We start from the raw sequence: 20,410 nt of genomic DNA, 5'->3' as shown, positions 1-20,410 counted from the left end.
TTTCAGGCCAACATTATCCAAGTGGGTTTTTTCACTGCACTTTGAAGGAAATGATTCTACACCAAGTGAGAAACATCTGAAGATAGACAGGCACAAATGGTGAGCATTCTTACTTCAACCTTCCGAGGAGAAGAAGTGAATTTTCTTCCCATCTTGTCCCAGGCTGTAGCCACCAAGGTTGTCTGGCCTATTGCGACAGCTCGGAGTACGTAAACTTCAGAGTATTCACGCACTTCCTCCATTAGCCTGCAAAGATACTTAACAGTTTTTTCACTTTTCCCAGCTTGCATTAAAATGATATGCCTTTAACTAGTTGATGTGTTTAAAATGAGTCTCTAATACTGAGGTTTGTGTTTCTAGACAGCCAGCACAGTCTTAGACTTATGTTACACAAAGCTCTGAGAGGCAGAATTCACAATCTGTGATAGTTGTGAGAAAGTCTGTGGCTGTGTTCAATCATGTTAATGCTCTGGAATCTATACATTCCAGGGAAATTAATGTCTCTTTCCTCATGCACACACCATTTTTGTCATGCTGTGGCAAGGTTTAAGTTATATAATCCATTAAACGGTCCTTCATTTTCTCTGACATCATTGCTGAATACTAAGATATTTGTAAATAAGTACATTTATTTTCATCTGCCTCCACAGTAGGCAAGCCGAACAGTATTAAGATAATACAGGGATTCCAAGGAAAATTATTTCAATCAAAAGAGCTATACATTTATGGACTAACCATGCCAGAAATAAACACTGTAAACATATTTAATACACAGCTATATTTTCCTGTGGCAAGGGGATTCTGTGGCAGTGTAGAAAACCGAGTGATGGGAATGGAAATCAGCACTTTGCCTTCTGCATCACTTTTCATTGAGGATCTACGCTGAGAGGTTTACAAATATGAATTAAGCCTGGCAACCTACCCTATGAGGTACTTATGTATGATCCCCACTTTACAGAAGATTAAACCTCAGACATGGGGAGGTGAAGCAACTTCCCCAAGAACACACACACTGAGACAGTGACATAACTGGAGAGAGTTTGGATATCTAGTCACCACAACACTCCTTTAGCCAGGGGATGGATAGGGTGCTGGATTTTGCTCTGTAGTAACCAGTTCTATTTTGCAGTAGACAATGGATATTATCAGCTGCTACTTGAGGTGGAAATGCACCAGGCTGCCTACTGTAGTACTCACACAAGTGTAACAATAGCAGATGCTGCCTGCAGTTTGAGCTTCATGTACTTGAAATATTTACTCCTGAATGGATGTCGATGAAAACCAAGGACTCGCACGCTGACTAGGACAGATTTGCCAATCTCGATCTAGGTAAAAAGAGCACTTTTACAATTTTTGGTGGTGTCTTTGTACCTATGCTTAACCTTGGATGGGCTGCAAAAGGACACCACCCACCTTACCTCTCTTAAGTTCTCTTTCCTACCTGCAGGGAGATACTCACATAGGCAGGACACTCAAGAGGATGCACGCAGGCTCCCTCCCTCTTCTTTCAGTGTCACTTCTTGATCAGAAATATAGGGTTGTTGCTGTTAAAATTAGAGGCTCATCTCTTCTAGGAGCTGCTGTGGGGCTGCCAGAATGTATGGCAGCCCCTACAGTATGAGGCACGGATTCACACTGGGGTCTTCCACTGTGTAGCGAGTGACATTATTATTGGGACACTTAGTGGCCTTAAATACATTTTTTAACCCAGGTAAAATAAGATTTCACATTAATAAAGTGTGAAAAAAAAACAAAAAGACTGGCCTGGTCCTTCTACAGCAGTATGATTTACTGCCAAAAACAAACCTCTGAAGCGGATGCAAGATCTCATGGTTTATCACCTAGCTAAGACACTGCACTCAATCTTCAACATAAGCCCCTTGCAGCTCAGTTCCAGAAGAAGTTGTTCCTCCCCCAAGGAGGAGGAAAAGAGTGGATACTTGGGCAGGAGTTGGTAGTGTCTAACCAAGTATTGAAGAAAAAAATACAACTTCTCTTGCAGTCCTATGTACAAATCTTGCACCAAGTGCATCAAGCCCAGCTATGTGGCTCATGTGAATTATCTCTGCTCCACAGGATTTGAAGAAAGAATCATAAGAATGATAGAACCAAAATGTAACTCATATATTTTTGAAGCCTCAAACTCTCAAAACCGCCACCCATCATAGTTAAGAGTCTATCGTCTTTACTAAGCAACCTAGAGAAAGATGAGTTTCTTCATGATGGCGGGTGCACAAATGCACGTTGTGCAGTGACATTCTTTGTCCTTGGGAGCCAACACCATAGTGGAATAGCCAAGAATTATGTTCTCGGATGCCTAGGTGAAAGGCTGCCACTGACAGTGTCTCTTGTATTTAAGAAGATACGTTCACACAGATTTCTCTAACAGTGTGAAAATAAAACAAATGTCTCTTGAAGGGAAAATTACTTCATTGATGGCTCCATACAATGCAAACAAAACAAACAAAGAACAGAAATAAGAACAAAAAAAAAAAAATCACATCCCACCAGGCTAGGTTTTTTACAGACATTTGAGTTTCCCTAAGATTGTCTCACCTTATCAATGAGATCCACCTCCAACTCATGCATATCAGACACATGTAGATAGACTGTAGCTGGTCCCAGAAATGCCAGACAGAGATCGTAGACCTCCAAGGTTAGAGATCCAGGATGCAAAGGGACAATCTACAAGGAAAGTGAGGAGGTATTAGCCATATTATCTGCAGTGGATACCAATTTAATTTACATCTCTGTCACCAAAAAGCTAAAGCTAACTCGTAAAAGTGACCAAGTCTAGCATTCTGCTGAAAAGTCATTGTTCAAACAACATGTAAACGAAAGATGGAAAAGCTCTGTTAGGGTCAACCAGAAGCCACCACAGGACTCTTCCTATAGCACAGTTACTGGAACATTGTCCAGTCTAGTTTTAAGTGTTTTCATCACTTCCCCTGGAAATCATTCAACAGTCCAGAAGGTCACACAGTCAGGATGTTTCTTCCTGATATTCAGGCTAAATTTCTCTCTACAGGAAAGCAAAGCTGACTCAAGTTTGATTTCTGACCCCACTGCTCACTCATGCCTCTGGGCCAGTTGGCACCAAATAGTATATTGTATTATATTTATTGTTACAGGAAACAGCAGCAAGGAAAACTACAGGAGAGAATTAATTTTGATCGAGCAACTATAATGGTTGAAAGTGTCACCCTATACAGGATCTGGAAGTCAGCGAAGTCCCTAAACGTATAATAAAACCCAAAAGGTAAATTAAATCTATACACAGTAACTGATACAGTGTATTTTGTACCATTTGGTGACAGGTATTCCTTAATTCATTATTCTAATGTTTTCTCCTATTAAGAACCTATTCCAACAAATATCAGGATCACTTTACACACTTGCTGGCAATCAAGTAATCCAGCGTGTTAAAGTGAACTGCATAAACAGTTCTGAAGGTAAAAAGAAATGAGAGATGGAAAGTAAGAAAAAAATATCGATTTCTTTCCAGGAGGGTGAATCTCACTGTGAGATTCTGAACCCAGGCTGTTCTCCAGGGGAGAACATCTTGAATGTGCTCACCTCGATGGCACTCTCTGCTTCCAGGTATGTAGTGTTTACGATCTCCTCTTTGCTGCTGTTGACCAAGAAGTACCCAGATCCTTCCACTAGATCAAATATTTCCTAAAATGGGACAGAAAAAGGAGTAAAATCCCAGTGCACTCACTTCTCTAGCAACTCAGAGTGCTGGCTCACTGACTGAGGGGTTTAAATCCTACAGTCCTTACTCAGCTTTTACTCAGTCTCCAAAGGGAGTTTTAGCCCAAGTAAGAATTGAAAATTGCAAGCTGCATGAAATATTTTTAAAACACTGTAATAAAGGCTCAAATTATAGGTGTACCCCAACTAAAAAAACCCAAACAGTAAGAAGACCAAAAAAATGCCACCGTGGCTAAACAGCAGAGTAAAAGAAGTCAAAGCCTACTGAGGAAAACAGAAAGGAACATACATTCTGACACATCACGTGTAAAGGAATACTTCAGCAGGCCAAAAAAGAATTTGAAGAGAAATTAGCAAAAGACACAAAAACTAACAGCAAAATTTCTTTTACGTACATCAGAACCAGGAATGCTGCCAAACAAATCAGTGAGGCCACTGGATGGTAAAGAAGGACTGAAGGAAGACAAGGCCATTGCAGAGAAGCTACATGAATTCTTTGCATCAGTCTTCATTGTGAAGGATGTGAGGGAGATTCCCAAACCTGATCTAGTCTTTTTATGTGACAAATCAGAGGAACTGTCTCAGCTTGAAATGTCAATAAAAGGAGGTTTTGGAACAAACTGATAAATTAAACAGGACTAAAAGTCACCAGGACCTGATGGTATTCACCCAAGAGTTCTGAAGAAACTCAAACATGAAGTTGCAGAACTACTAACTGTGGTATGTAACTTATCGCTTAAACCAACCTCTTTACCAGATGACTGGAGGTTAACTAATGTAACACGGATTTTTTAAAAAGGCTCCAGAAGCAATCCTGGCAATTACATGCCAGTGAGTCTAACTTCAGTACCAGGGAAATTGTAGTAAAGAACAGAACTGTAGTAAAGAACAGAATTATCAGACACATAGATGAACATGATTTGCTGGGGAAGAGTCAACATGGCTTCTGTAAAGGGAAATCATGCCTCACCACTCTATGAGAATTCTTTGAGGGGTCAACAAACATATGGACAAGGGTGACCTAGTCGATATAATGAACTTGGACTTTCAGAAAGCCTTTGACAAGGTCCCTAGCCAAAGGCTCTTAAGCAAAGCACACAGACATGAGATAAGAAAGAAGGTCTGATCAGTAACTGGTTAAAAGATAAAAAACAAAGGTTAGGAATAAATGGCCAGTTTTCACAGTGGACACAGGTAAATAGCAGGGTCCTCCAAGAATCAGTACTTGGACAAGTGCTATTCAACATATTCATAAATGATCTGGAAAAAGGGGTACAGTAAGGTGGTCAAGTTTGCAGATGATACAAAAGTTACTAAATACAGTTAAATCCAGAGCTGACTGCAAAGAGTTACAAGGGGATCTCACTAAATTGGGTGACCGGGCAAAAATGGCAGATAAAATTCAGTGTTGATAAATGCAAAGTAATGCACATTGGAAAATAATCTCAAGTATACATACAAAATGATGAGGTTTAAATGAGCTATTACTGCTCAAGAAAGAGATCTTGTAGTCATTCTGGATATCCTCTGAAAAATCTGCTCACTGTGCAGCAGCAATCAAAAAAACTGACAGAATGTTAGGCACCATCAGGAAAGGGACAAATAGTAAGACAGAAAAGTATCATAATGCCACTATATAAACCCATGTTACACTCCCATTTTTGAATACTGCCTGCAGTTCTGGTCACCCCATCTCAAAAATCATATAATTGGAATTGAAAATAAATATTGAATTGGAAAAAGTACAGAGAAGGGCAGCAAAACCGAGGAGGGGGATGGAACAGCTTTCATTTGAAGAGAGACTAAAAAGACTCTGACTGTTCAGCCTGGAAAAGAGACGACGAAGATGGCATATGGCAGAGGGTTGTAAATCACGACTGGCATGGGGAAAGTGTTATTTACCCCTTCATATAACACAAGAACCAGGGTCACCCAATGAAATTAACAGGCAGCATGTTTAAAAAAGCATAAGGCAACACAGTCCTTCTTCACACAATGCACAGTCAACTTATGGAACTCATCGCCAGGGGATGTTGTGAAGGCCAAAAGTATAAGTGGATTCAAAAAAGAATGAGAGAAGTTCATGGGGAGAGGTCCATCAATGGCTATTAGCCAAGATGGCCAGGGACACAACCCCATGCTCCTGTGTCCCTAAACCTCTACTGCCAGAAGCTGGGACTGTATGACAGGGGATGGATCACTCAATAAATTGTCATGTTCTGAAGCATCAGGCACTGGAAGACAGGACACTGGGCTAGATGGACCACTGGTCTGACCCAGTCTGGCCACTGTTATGTTCTTATAAGTAAAAATCAAGTAAAGACCTCAAATTTGGCGTTAAGTGATGAGGTGATTAAGAATAGCCAGCTGTAATACACAAAGTCATGATTCCCCCAAGGAGACCCTGCTGACCCAACAAAGAAAGGAAGCTCAAGGGCATCAGCTAGTACCATGTATCCAATTAAAATAATTGTGAACGGTCCAGCCTGGGGGTTAGTGGTTTGGATTTTCAAATGGAAAACCCAAGATTGATTTCCCATCACTCACTGGCCAGTGGGCAGGGATTGGGAGTGCTACAGAGACACTCAACAGAAGGGCAATGAACACTGATTCCTCCACTAATTGCACTGTCTCTTCAATTTCACTGAAACAGACCAGGACAAGCCTCATTATGTGTATTGTGAAGAATACTTGCAGATCATCTCTCTGAACACTCATCCGGACAGTGGCCTTCTTTTCAGAAGCACCGCGACCCTTGAACAGAAGCAGCACTTGCAGTCCAACACCACACTGTATTTACATTTCATTGAGCAGAATGAGGAAGATCAAAGCGTTTATCATTCCATTAAGTGATGATCAGTTTTACAACAGATGGGCATGAGCTTTATGCAGGGACACACATTCACTGTCTTCTAAATATTCATGAAGGCAGTTGAGGGGAAAAAAACATCTGATGATAAAATCCTGCGTAATATACAAAAGACTGATGTGATATGATTTAGCCATACTAATAACCTTCTTACCTTCACAGCAGGATGATTATAGATAGTGGCATTGTCTGGCACCACCGTCACATCCTCTACCAGTAACAACTCCACAGCCGTGGAGGTTGGCAAGTTAGATACTTCCTGAGTACACAACCAAAACCAGAGAGAAGTTACATTAGTATTCCTTCGAGTCCCGAAGCCCAAACCTTCTCTTTCGCAGAAGGAACTAATGATTGCAATGGCAGTGCATTAGCCCTTCTCCGAACTGGCTGTGATGGCAGAAATAGGACTTTCCTCTTGAAAGAGGACAAAGCCCAGTATTCAAACCGGAAGATAAAATTATCTGCACAATCCTAACCTACTCAGCTCAATGTGTCAGTAGACTGCAACAGTTTGCTAGACAGATCAGTCAGAGATTAAGCAATCCATACTACACTCATCTCAGAAGCGTTTGAAAATGTGCCCCACAATGTCCTCTTTCACTCACTCTTGGACTGCCTCTCTCTGAATACTTCACAAAGCTGACTCCAATCAGAATAGTCCCTTTGATGCGGTGCACCTCAAGGAGCTGATGCCCTATAAGCAATAGAGAGCAGAAATTTCACTGGAAACGAGATAGAATTTGAAAAGGAAAAACGAACAAAAAACAATTCCACCTTCAACTAGGAATAAGAGTGAGTAGGATGCAGTATTTGCAAATGAGGTTCATGAGCAATAATTTCAGTGTTAAGAATTGGACGCAATTAATTAATTGTTAGCAATCTGCTTGACTTGTTCTTTGACAGCTTTCTTGTGCTGTATCTTTAAAAACACATATATATAATCCATTAGCCATGCTATGGCACTTTTAAAGGCTGTAACAGAGTAGCAGTGTTTGTCTGACATACCCCACCCACCCTGTAAGCAGGAGGAAATTCTGTTGGGAAAGGGCTAAGAGGGTGCTGATGACTCACTTAGGCAGGTGGTTTGTTACTCCATTTGCAGATTAAGGGAACTGGGACTGGCTCTCTAAAGAAATGATCTTGCGCAGGGGTGGGCAAACTTTTTGGCCCGAGGGCCACATCTGGGTATGGAAATTCTATGGTGGGCCATGAATGCTCACAAAATTGGCGATTGGGGTGCGGGATGGGGTGAGGGCTCCGGCTGGGGGTGCGGGCTCTGGGGATGAGGGGTTGCGAGTGCAGGAGGGTGCTCCAGGCAGGGATTGAGGGGTTCGACTGGGAGAAGGGGGATCAGGGCTGGGGCAGGGGTACAGGAGGGGGTCGGGGGTGCAGGCTCTGGGTGGCACTTACTTCAAGGAGCTCCCAGAAGCAGTGGCATGTCCCCCATCCGGCTCCTACATGGAGGCGCAGCCAGGCGGCTCTGTTTGCAGCCCTGTCTGCAGGCGCTGCCCCGCAGCTCCCATTGGTCGTGGTTCGTGGCCAATGGGAGCTGTGGGGGCAGCGCTAGGGGCAGTGTGCAGAGCCCCCTGGTTGCCCCTGTGCGTAGGAGCTGGAGGGCAGCGTGCTGCTGCTTCTGGGAGCCGCGCGGAGTGGGTCAAGCCCCAGACCCCACTCCCCCGCAGGAGCTCAAGGGCCAGATTAAAATATCTGGAGGGCCGGATGCAGTTTGCCCACCTCTGATCTAGTGAGTGGGCTGAACAGTCCTTTGGGAAGAACCTAGGAGGAGCCCAGCCTAGGGAGAAAACTTGAAGTTTGAGCTTAATTTATGTTAAATTCTTTATTAATAAAGCCAAAATCATTAGAGAAAGTGAAACCCAGATATCATGGTGATGCATAGATACAGAGATTATATTAGGAGGAAGGAGAGAGAGAGTTTGAGCTAAATTCAGTGCTGGGGTAAGCAGGAGCAACTCCGACTGACTTCATCGGAGTTCAGTGTATAAAACTGAACAGGTACCGTGCAATCTGGTCTGTCCACTCCCATCATCCTTTGCTACCATCTGCATGGACTTTGAGTCAGTAAAGTGTGCGAGAGTTTCATTGGCTGATTTCCACTCCAGCACCAGGGAGCTAAAGTTGTCAAACTTCCGCCGGTGCTGATCAAACACGGCCAACTCCAAAACTGTATTCCTCAAACTGGACACGGGGATCTACACCCAAAATAATAGAACTCAATCTTATTAGTAACTCGGAGCCTGATTCTAGAGGAAAAGCACCTTGCAGCCCATAGCCACCTTCATCTGAATGAGAGAGACATTGGCCACTGTTGGAAGACAGGACTCTGTGCTAGATGGACCTTTGGTCTGACCCAGTATGGCCGTTCTAAGAGACTACAGGGCCCAGGATGCTGTGACTCCTCTTTTCTTATGCAGAAAGAGTTTTCTTATGCAGAAAGTGAGTTACTGCCAAATTACACAGTAATTTGATGTAATTACTCAGCCAGTTTGATGGGAAGAGGAACTGAGCAGAGATCATCAAAGTAGTTTAATTTGACAGAGGTGATTCCATCTTCAGATAATGGATTTCCTGGTAATAGCTATTAAATTATCATATAGTTAGCGCTACACAAGCTTCATCTGGACATCAAACATATGACACACATCATGGGTTTCCAATCATCCTACACATGATTATAGAGAGGAGTGTTATTCATTCTTTTTAAAACATATAAAGTCTTACCAGCTGTTTGTTGTGCTGAGGCAACGGGCAAGGCTGAGCACCTGCAGCTATCTTGTACACTGGAGTCACAGACATACTGGCTGGATGAGCACAAATGAAAGTCACCTGCACAGTTTCCACGGCAGGACTAGGGTTCAGGACTCCTGGTTGATTACCTACTTGGAGCATAAGCACCTTGAAGGACATGCAAGGGAGATGGTTAACCAGCAGGCTTTTCAGTTTCAGCTATATCCATGATGTCATGTTGAACAGCATCCCAAAATGGGTTTATTTACAGAAAACAAAAGCCAGACCATGCCAGGGCGTCAGGGGTTGTGATAAAGGTCTAGTCTATAAGCAAAATACTGAGACTCAAAAACAAACACACACTCTAGGGGAGACTCTCTAGAGGCCCAGCGTGTCCAGGGAGCCCCCCTCACTAATGGGGCACCTCTGCACTGAATACTTTTAAGTATCAGATGCAGCAATACACTATCCCTTTCTCTATTTCCACAGCGAAGTGGACAGTAGGCGTTTCTAAAATGATTTTCGGGTACACAAGAGTCAAACTGTCCCTTAGTTAGGGTGTGCTGGTGCAAGCCATGAACTTTCCTGGCAGGAGAAATGGAACATGTTTTTTTCACACTGTATTGCTTTATGTGTGAGAGATTAGCCAATCTGTTGCCAGCTAGTTATTACACTGCAGAAAACGTAGGTGTGTTTCCCTACCTGCTCCCCCAGCTCCAGGCACAAAATCCGGTAAATGTACTGGTTCTGTTTCCTTTTAGTTGGCAGTCGGATCTGTGTAACCTCAATTTTTTCCTCATGCTCCACAGTCAATTCCAAGAAGAAACGAGATGGTTCCAAAACCCATGGCCCCGGCCCGCCTTCAAATACCATCTGCTTCGCTGACTGCCAAGTCACCAATGCCACCTCCACTGGGTTTAGAGCCTGATCACACAAAGAGAAATGAGCAGACACTGCTATTTGAATATATAGTCTCAGCAAGGGCATACAAAAGGTAATGTCTATAATACAACCAATGGTCCTAATTCTCAGTTACACTCAGGCTCCTTCATACCACTCAGCAGTGGGAGGGGCCTTTAAGTGGAGCCAGCTGGCCACTGTTTGCCAGAAGCTGGGAATGGACAACAGGGGATGGATCACTTGGTGATTCCCTGTTCTGTTCATTCCCTCTGGGACACCTGGCATTGGCCACTGTTGGAAGACAGGACTCTGGGCTAGATGGCCTTTGGTCTGACCCAGTATGGCCGTTCGCATGTTTTTATGCAGGCCTGAAAGGTTGAGAAACTACACAATATTATAGAAAGAGGCCATTTGCTATTGGATCTGGGTTGGACTATATTGAGCTATCTGTAAGAAAACTAATACTTTATATAATAATCTGCACCAAAATTAAAAAGACACCCTACTGGGGCAGCAGAAAGCTCAGCTAACAGGAAAAGAAAAATTACTACTGCAACAGAGGACCTGCTCAGATGCATTTGATGGTTTTTCACAAAAAGAATTTATTCAGTCCTCTGAGTCTGGGAGGATGGTAGTTGAAAAACATGGTTTCAACTGTGGGCAGGTGTAATGACAAGGAAAAAAACATATGGGAGGAACTTTCTCCTCCCAGAGAAAAACATAGCAATATTTCAGGGTGATATACATTAAACTCCCCGCTCCAAGGGACTTGCCAAATGTTAATTAATAAAACCTCACAAATCCCTCAACGGGGCAGGGATAAAGTGCCCTCTCTTTCTGACCACAATTCCATGACAACATGAATACGGGCAGGCAGTCCACAACAGAAGGGAAGTGTGCACTAGCATCGCTGCCTCACGACCATCAGTGGGTTCGCTCCCGAAGCAAATACAGGAAAACAGCAAAGACAAAAGAAGGACTCAAATAGCAGGGAACAAAGTAGAGAGAGGGGAGCACCTCCTCACCTTGAGAGGCTCATAAGCAGCAAATGTGGCACTGGTTTCAAAATACTCCTGGTACGCTGTCGCGCTCAACGTTACTAAAGTGTGTCCCAAGGACTTCGCTGCTAACTGAATACTGGAGCAGAATGTCAGGCCAGGTTTCTCATTACCTGTAAATTTGAGAGCATTTTTTCAGCACTTTCTACATCTCCGATGAGCAGGGCTGATGTCTGGACACAGGGTTACGGCTGTAATGGAATCCACGACTTCCCAAATTTTTCCTAAATGTTTCCCAGACTGTCACCCTCTCGCCACTCGTCCTGTCCCCGTTAGCTGTTGGAAGACTTGAATTATACAGTTCCAGACATTATGACAGGATGACTAACCTTCTGTCTAGACCTTGGGACTGATTGACACAATACTCACACTGGAAAACGAGGAATGACACTTTGGGAAATAAATTATAAATGGACTTTGCAATCAGGTATTTTAAAAAGTGATCAAATTTGGAGCTCATCTATCTTACCCTCTTCAGCAAGGATGAAGACTCCTTGCTTATCCATGCTTATGTCCAGGGCTAAGAGGGAGCAGTCAGTAAAAGCAATGGTCTCCCTTGTCTCCCTATCGGTGTGGTACATCATGAGGGGAACTTCCAAAACTTGGCCAATCTCAATGTCTGCATGAAATGGCAAAATCTCCATCTTTGTCAGTTTCAAGACATACACCTGCACTGACAAAGAGTCTCAGTCAGCAAAGTAGGAAGGGTTAGATCACCCAGGGTTAGAATCACGTCACACTGCAAAGTGCCACCGGTTCAAGAAGGAAATCTAGAATCTCTCATGACAGGCAGGCAGAGTACATAAAAGTGGAAGCCACCTCTGGCTTAGAAGCTGAATTCCACTTGCAGCCTTAATCGTACAGACAGAATTCCACTATACAGGTTTAAGAGATTCAGTTACAGCTGATTTTATTGTTACTGTACAGCACCAGACACCCTGACTCAAATAAATCTTAATATTGTTGTGCTTAGCAGACAATTGTTAATATGTTGATAAGAAGTCTGTGCTTAACAAACAAACAGCAACATCACTGGGGGGGTGATGCTACTCACTCCCTCCAGTGAGTATCAGCAGTAACTCATCTGAAGTGTTGAACTGCAGTGTAAGTCTGAGGAGAATCAAATCCAACATTTCTAAGCAGGTGCCCATCATCAACTTCAAATATGAGTTTTAGATTCCTAAATGTGGACAAGCAACCCCCTCTGTCACTGAAGCAAGATTTGTCAGGAAAACGCTTGCCTTTATTTCTCCATAATGGAAGGGGTTCTGCACATCTCTGGCCTGTACTGTGCTCTGCCCTCTGACCACCCCTGCAGTCACTACTCCTTTGATGGTGACTGTGACTACAGTCTGATTAGAAGAGGTCCATGTGAAATTGCCACTGCCTCCTTTTACCTAGGAAACAGCAGAGGATAGAAAAGGGAAACAGCTCAGATTACCATCAATGAGAGTACTAGAGCGGGAGGAGGATTGTGTGCAGGGATCAAGATTAGTGTTAATTCTTTGGCAAAATGTGTGCTTGAGCTGATTTGGCTGTGGAACAACATGCTAATAGGGTAAAAAATAAAGTAATAACAGTATTTCTTCAGTTCCCTTCATCTGAGGACCCCAAAGCACTTCACGTGCATGCATTAAGTCTCACAATCCCCCTATGAGGGGGATAGGAAAGTATAAACCGTACTGACACAAATGAGACACAGGAAGATTTTTTACCTAAGGCAAGTCAGTGGCACAGACAGGAACAGAATAGAGAAAATAAGTTTGTCTCTGCCCCCTTTTCTAGCTGCTTAGAACTTACAATACAACTTAGAATGATTCAGAAACCCAGGGGCTTGAAGGCCATGTAGCCAGACTAAAGATAAGCGGTGCTGGAAACATGGGCGTATGATCAGTAAAGAAGGGAACAAGAAGAGATGACAGAGGAAGACAAAACCTTGGAGAAACAGGACTCAAAAAGAGCAGTTTAGGACAAATGTAAAATGTGACCACCTGTGAGGGAGGGAAAGAGCAAACAAGCCTGGTGAGGAGGGGTGGGGCTTGCAGAGGGGTTAAAAGAAAGCACTAGTCATCTGCCTGTGATGTTGCTAGCATGGGGGCCTGCTCCTGTCCCCAGTAAATTCAATGAGCATTTTGCCCTTTATTTTAATGGGCCAAGATCAGGCTAGCAAAGAAACAAAGGCTGTCGTGCCCTCTCACTCACTATTGAGGACACTCTCAGGGTGTCTATTTGGCTGGAAGTAATTAATAAGCTTTTTTTCTGGAAGGGGCTCTCATATCAAAGAGGTCTTCTTCCTGATGTTCCATGCCATATATACTTCACCTGAACTTTGTACCGATACAAGATTGCCATCGGATGGTGTGGAAATGCAAGGAAGGAGGGCGTCAGCTTGATGGGGAAGTAAATCTTCACCTCCTGTTCATGGCTGATTGGGACAGGCAAGTAATCCTCAGAGCCAGCCTACAGGCACAAAAAAAGGAACAATAATCTTTCAAGCAAAGAGGCTGCCCCACTCACAAAAGTGGTAAACTAGTGTTTAATTGGTTTCAGAGTAACAGCTGTGTTAGTCTGTATTCGCAAAAAGAAAAGGAGTACTTGTGGCACCTTAGAGACTAACCAATTTATTTGAGCATAAGCTTTCGTGAGCTTATCCGATGAAGTGAGCTGTAGCTCACGAAAGCTTATGCTCAGATAAATTGGTTAGTCTCTAAGGTGCCACAAGTACTCCTTTTCTTTTTAGTGTTTAACTGGCTGTGTACAAGGAGGTAGCAGCATGTGCAGAAAATGCATACCATGCTCCTCCCTTCAAGCTGCTGACAGATTTGACACTTTGTGAAGAAACAATGGTTCCTATTTGTATTGATTACCTGGAAAACAAGGTGGGAATAAGGAACACTATGTTTCTGCTTTAAGTCAATTGTTTTTTTTCTTTTTTGTATAAGCGTAATCAAAATTCCCCCAAAACAGCAGTAATACCTCCAGCTGTTCCCAACAGCTGTTGCCTCACGTGTAAAACTATAGGAGATAGTCAAACACTACAGGACTGAGAAATTTACAGTATATCACCAAACAGAGGGAGAGGGGGCAAAATCTAGATTTCATAAAAGGAAGACTGCTGCTACAGTTATAAAAACAAAAATATAATACTATATAAAAGCAGCCCTTAATGCTCCTGTTTGTATGGTCTATAGGACAAGTAAGCACACTGCAGCCAGCAGAGAATTAAAAGAGAAGAAATAACACTAAACTGCACTTTACATCAAGTTGAGAGCAAGGGTGGAGGAATCCCAGCTACTTAGTTACACCTAGACCTCTCACTTGTTCAAAACCATTTGAAAGAGAACATTACAACTGGACAGAAACAACCAGCCAGCTTAGGGGGCTAACCCAAGAATTCATTGTAGTCAAGCCTATTAATCCAAGAGACATATACTGTCCTCAGTGCCCACTCAGTTCAGTTAGAGATGTTCTCCAAATCAAGGGCCACATGTGGCCTTAATCTGTGCACATTAAGCAGACTTCTGCAAAATCTTCCCTATAAAACACATTTACTAAAGCCTGGAATTGAACAGAGAAAAATGTTTGAAACATTAAAAACACATGCTCCCAAAAACTAACGCTTAATAGGTCATTTTCTTTTACTTATTGTCTATCCACTGATTTTAAGTAAGGTTCTTTATAGGGGAAGTACAGCCTACTTCTTTAGTCAGTTAAAACAGTATCCTGGGAGTTACAAATGGAAAAGGTCTAACAGGGTCCACATCTTGTCCATCCTATAACCAGCGCAGGATAGTTCCCTATACTATGTTCTCAAGGGCTGTGTCCAGTTCAGTTTTGAAATGTCCTGAGAAATGCATCTTCCATCATTTCCCCTGGCAGACAATTCTATAGCTTTTCCTGATATTCAATGTACATTTTCTTTTTCTTCATTTCACCCCCTTACTCCTGTTTGTAGCCCCTAGAAAATTCAGAATAGTGTAGGAAAGGGTGCAGCACAAACAAACTCACATGAGCAGCTTAGTGAAGCCTATTGATCTTCAGCACTACCTAGTTCAATTAGTCACGGCATTTCTCTCTAGTCCTTAGATTTCATGTCTCTGAGGAAATCACACTGTCCTTCAGAGAGAGCTTGCTATCCCCCGAGCCCCAGGAGGAGACGCTTATCCACACAGGTTTTATAGGACACCCTGCTACGATTCAAAGTAACTACGGCATTAGCAATACTGCCATAACTTGAAACATACAGGAGTTCAGGTTCTACATTTGTGAACAGTAATATCACAGGGTCTGAGTCAACGCCCATTAAAATCAATGGGAGTCTTTCCACTCACTCTAGTGGGCACTGGATCAACTCTTTAGACAACAGCAAATTCTGGAAAGGGAAGGGTACAACCTTCACTTCTTACCTGTAGAAGAACTGACACTAGGGCAGCTTTTATTACTGTGATGCCCTCCTTCAGAACTTGAACTATTTGATAAGAACCATTAACAGAAGACAAGAACTCTTCAAAATACTCCTTGGGAAACTGGTGAGTTATTCTGAGGTTCTGCAAAACAAAAACCAGAAATAAATGAAAGAACCACTTCCCGGAGAAACTGGATCCACGTTCTATCAGAAGAATCGCAAGACATACAGACAGAGAAATCTGCAAGGCCACAAGCACGCGCACACACACGTTGGCTGTTCCCGGAGTTTGGAAATAAACATGGTAATGAAACAACTATAAACCAGGAGTGCATTCTGGATACAGCTGGAAAATGAAGGGCCCAGTCATCCTACTTTGGTTTCTGTATTGGACTGAACATTTTTCTTAAGGAAATGACCTTTTAGGAGAACAAGGCTACAAATCCCCAGGAGTTAAGGAAACATTGTCATTGCTATTTTAATTACATTGAAACAAAGGCTCAAGGAGGTTTAAGTGACTTGCATAAGGTACCTATAAGCCACTGGCAGACAGCTCAGACTATCACCAATAAGACCTAGCTCTTATATAGCACTTTTCAATTAGTAGATCTCAAAGCACTTCACAATCTTTAACGTATTTATCCTTACAACACCCCTGTGAGGTCAGCCAGTGTTATCACCCCGTGTCTGACAGATGGGGAAGTGTGGCACAGAGAAGCTAAGTGACTTGTTCAAGGTCAAACAGGAAGTCTCTGGCACAGCAGGGCACTGAACCCAGCTGTCCTGACTCCTAGGCTAGTGCCCAACCACTGAGCCTTCCTTCCTTTCAATAAACCAGACTGCCTTTCTCCTAGCAGACTCTCCCCACGTGCTGAAGCTGCCCTAAATGTAAAGGCATATGAAAAATTACATTTATTAGAACACTACAGCTTCTAAATGAAGATGGTAGTTTAAATTTGAAAATAAGTTATCCTCTCTTTAGTAACATCACATTAAGCTGAATTCCAGAGACCTGAATACTTCTCAATCCTAAACATCTGAATAAGCTATTTCCAATAAGACTTTGAAAGGATCTGAATCCCTCAATTGTTGCAGCTGCGGGTATGTAAAGAATAAAGCACAACAGACCCTTCCCACATACTCACATCAGATAAATAAACTTTAGTGCTGGATTTATCATACACCTCAACAGTGACTGTATATGCTCGCTTCACTTCTAGAACCCACCTGTCTCCTGGCTGAACAGTGAAACCTGAAATAAAATGTAAAAGAAAGTGGCATATTAAAAGAAAGAAAATCATTTAATAAAAATCCAGCTAGGTTTCAGTTTCATGAATTCAATGTTGGTGAAAGGTGCTACATTAACAGCTTTGAAGACTGCAGCCCCCTTTTTATTCCCTAAATGGTAGAACACAGGCAACAGTAAATGCAAATTTCTCTGCAATGCTTCTTACTCCTACTCTGGACCACTTATAGAAGCAAGAAGGAAGCGTACAGTAAATTCTTTCCTGGGACGGCAAAGGGGCAAACCAGTGCCAACAGAGGTGGTGAGTTTTGTGATGCAGGCATCTGTTCGATGCAAAGCGAACGGAGATTCGACAGCCAATCAGGTGGTGGTAATTTCATGGTCACTATGTATTTATTCTGGATGACAATTTGTGACACAAAAGGGTTCATTACCCATCCCTTTAACAATCCAGTCCCTCTTCTCAATACTTCTTGAGCTCCAGACAACTCTCCTATGGGAAATAGCTCTGTAAACAGCGTAGTTACTTTTAATAATGTAGCACGACTGCATAGGTTCATAAGGCAACTGAGAACAGTTATTTCAAACTCCAGTGCCCATTCTGTGCCATTAGTCTTTAAGTTTCTGTAACTTCTCTAAATTACAGAGCAGGCAACCAGCTAGATTTCTGGGTTGTGAATATGCAAGATTGAATTTTCAAGCCCATGTACCTGGAAGGAGACAAGCAAAGTCTGCTTTTTCAATAAGACATAGTCTCATCCTCCTATCGTGACCTGTTTCTTTCACAAAGTGAGACTAACTGATAATGATCTTTTCTTTTACAGAAGGCATTTCACTCCTAAGTTTCAAAGTGCTTTATACAAAGCAATCATACAAATTGTGCGTGCACATGTATATACATATATCACTTTGCCTGTCAATTAATGCAGTCATGTGCAAAACATGGCAAGTGTTGGAATTTTACCATAACATAAGCTTTTAACCCTCTAACACCTAATTATTTGAAAATGGCCCTAAATGAGGTATACAATAAACAAAAATATGCAAAAATTAACAAGGGGAAGCTTGAAATAGCATAGGGTTATTTTCTTTAATAGATATAAGTTTTCTGAAAACTACAGGAAGAATTTATTTTTACATTTATTATTAAAACAAAACATGTATTATTAAAAACAAAAAGAGCTGTAAGCTTACACAGCACTTTACAAACAAGAACAGCAGGTTTCTGTGTGATGGATGTAAAACAGATTCTAACATGAGCAATGCTATCTATCATATAATTAAGTCACTTTTTTAAAAGTCAAACATTTTATTGGTCAATAACATGAAGCAATAAGAGTTTAAAAATCAAGCTTTTATCTTCTGATTAATTACCTAGAAACCCAGCTTCTACAACATAGACAGTGCAGTTTGGAAGTCCAGATGCAGCTCGCATGTGAATATCTTGGTTTGCGTATAAAGAAGGAATTCAGTCTTATTGTGGGGGGAAAAAAAAATAGGAGGGACATATGGGAGCAACAGAAGCCTTTAAATAAACCATATATCCTTGGACTCCTTAAGCTCTGGGGTCTGAGCCAACTTCCACTGAAGTCAATGGGTGTCCTTCAATGAGAACTGGACTGTGAACCTGGCAAGGAGGCTCATTCTCATTCCAGAAGCATCACAGGTGATGGAGTTGAGCTAGGAGGTGAGTGATGGGTACTGGCCAAAAAGAACCAACGATATTAACCTCGAAGTGGATGAATGAGTATGTCATCATGCTCAGCTCGAAGAAGGAAAATCCATCTTCCTGAAGGAGGGAGTTACCCTTAGAAGTTATAGAATTCTCTGAGGTGTTGCAGGGTGGAGCCTAACCAAATCTGCTTTCCGAAGCATGGTTTTACTTAACTCAGGTCTGACATGCTTATGAAAGAGAATGGCCACAGTAATAAAGAAGGCTGACATGGTTACAACTTTATTGAAAGGATACTTTTATGAACAAAGACCAGACTAATCTGTCCTAACTGCACTGCTGTCACAGTGGCTGTGTCCACATCCAGTTTGGCCACCGGAGTAAGATCAGATCCACCAGGAGCAACAATGGGGTCACGCAGTTCAAGCTCATAATGTTCAAGAGGCAACTCTACTTCTGCAGGAAATAAGTTACTTTTTCAAACAGTTATTTCACAATAGTCTACGTCTGTCTTATACAAGATTCTTTCTTTATAAAGGCACATTTTGGGTTCCTGGCAACCAAAGAAGTAACAACCCCCCCCACACACACACACAGGGGAAGAGGTATGTTAGCCCTGAAGACTATCAGATATCTGTGTGCAAGCTTTAACCGTCTTGGCTGCTTAACGCTGAGTGCGTCCAGTATCTGGAGTTCAAATGTTCTACTGCCACAGACTGAAGCACTGTTCCACACAATAGTCATTGGCCTCTATACAGAGGCATCCACTGCTACCATGATTTGAGGTTTTCTGTAGGACACGGACCCACCACAAGGGACATTAGACATGCAGGGGAAATGTCTGCTCTGTTGGGTTTCGGGGTTAAGTTTAACCCTGGCTTCCCCAGGAGTCAGGAACGGCCACTGCAGGAAAGTGAAATACCACCTTGCCATGAAATTTTAACTTTTGTAATTTCACTTAGAAAAAAATTCTGAAGATTTTGGGAAACTTGGAGGTATTAAAAAAAGAATTTACCTGTGATCTTTCCCTGTACAATTTTAGCAACTTGGTACTTAATGTAGGCTCCAACCAGAAGGTAAATGTCATAGGATGGCATTAGGAATATATTCTCCAGAACCAACAGACGCACCAGTGCAGCAGCTACTTTCTAATGGAGGATGGATAAAAACCAGAAGCTTACTATCACTCTGCAAAAACTGGATAGAAATGTGTGTGAGAGGACAGCTCCCACAAGGCTTCAATATAGGTTTAAACAATCAAAAGTAGAACTTTAAAAAGAATTATTTAAACAGAATTCTTCGTTTTAATGAGCAAAAGATTTGCCATGGTTATGAAAGCAGCCAAAAGCAAGAGGGAAACTAGTTTTAGAGTTTGACATTGACCAGACATCCCACCCTGTCAATATCACATTGTCATTTTTCAGCAAGAGGACCACCAGCAGCAGGGGATTTCAAAATTAAGACTCTATTATTTAAAATATTATTTTAAAATAAATTTCAGTTACTCATGGGAAGAAGTGTCTCACCATTTGAACCTAGATACCGTAAAATGTGGCAATTTTCTGTTAAAGGGATGGTCAGCTTGAACTCTATAGTTTATTAAAACAAAGGTTAAAAGTAGTTTCAGATACTACATCTGCCCAAGTCCTCTTACTAATTATTGTGGTTTTACAATCACTTATTCCTATTTTTTAAATGTTTTTCTTTCTTCTGTTGCTGTGTGAAAGACTCACAAAACCAACAAAAAATACGAATTGAATTAATCATTTTGGGAACATAACAGTGAAACTGACTATCCATC

General features: G+C 42.1%; 1 protein-coding gene across 2 annotated transcripts in view; it reads right to left on the bottom strand.

The window, feature by feature from the left end:
- Window positions 1–20,410, bottom strand: part of NUP210L (nucleoporin 210 like) — a 47,358-nt gene that overhangs the window by 19,029 nt on the left and 7,919 nt on the right. For both annotated transcript variants that reach the window (XM_043535565.1, XM_043535564.1), the window contains 18 exons: window positions 19,625–19,757; window positions 18,907–19,065; window positions 18,312–18,380; window positions 16,837–16,943; window positions 15,693–15,833; window positions 13,609–13,746; window positions 12,528–12,683; window positions 11,756–11,954; window positions 11,254–11,399; window positions 10,031–10,252; window positions 9,323–9,496; window positions 8,601–8,793; window positions 7,189–7,277; window positions 6,738–6,842; window positions 3,577–3,678; window positions 2,557–2,685; window positions 1,198–1,325; window positions 114–246 (listed from right to left, as the gene is read on the bottom strand). In XM_043535565.1, coding sequence (XP_043391500.1) covers window positions 114–246; window positions 1,198–1,325; window positions 2,557–2,685; window positions 3,577–3,678; window positions 6,738–6,842; window positions 7,189–7,277; window positions 8,601–8,793; window positions 9,323–9,496; window positions 10,031–10,252; window positions 11,254–11,399; window positions 11,756–11,954; window positions 12,528–12,683; window positions 13,609–13,746; window positions 15,693–15,833; window positions 16,837–16,943; window positions 18,312–18,380; window positions 18,907–19,065; window positions 19,625–19,757 — 2,523 coding nt within the window. The remainder of the gene's footprint in view (window positions 1–113; window positions 247–1,197; window positions 1,326–2,556; window positions 2,686–3,576; window positions 3,679–6,737; window positions 6,843–7,188; window positions 7,278–8,600; window positions 8,794–9,322; window positions 9,497–10,030; window positions 10,253–11,253; window positions 11,400–11,755; window positions 11,955–12,527; window positions 12,684–13,608; window positions 13,747–15,692; window positions 15,834–16,836; window positions 16,944–18,311; window positions 18,381–18,906; window positions 19,066–19,624; window positions 19,758–20,410) is intronic.

Source organism: Chelonia mydas, chromosome 24 (genome assembly GCF_015237465.2).
Source record: "Chelonia mydas isolate rCheMyd1 chromosome 24, rCheMyd1.pri.v2, whole genome shotgun sequence".
Lineage (NCBI taxonomy): Eukaryota > Metazoa > Chordata > Testudines > Cheloniidae > Chelonia > Chelonia mydas.
The sequence above is the reverse complement of the archived record's forward strand: the minus strand, read 5'-3'. Positions and strand labels throughout refer to the sequence as shown.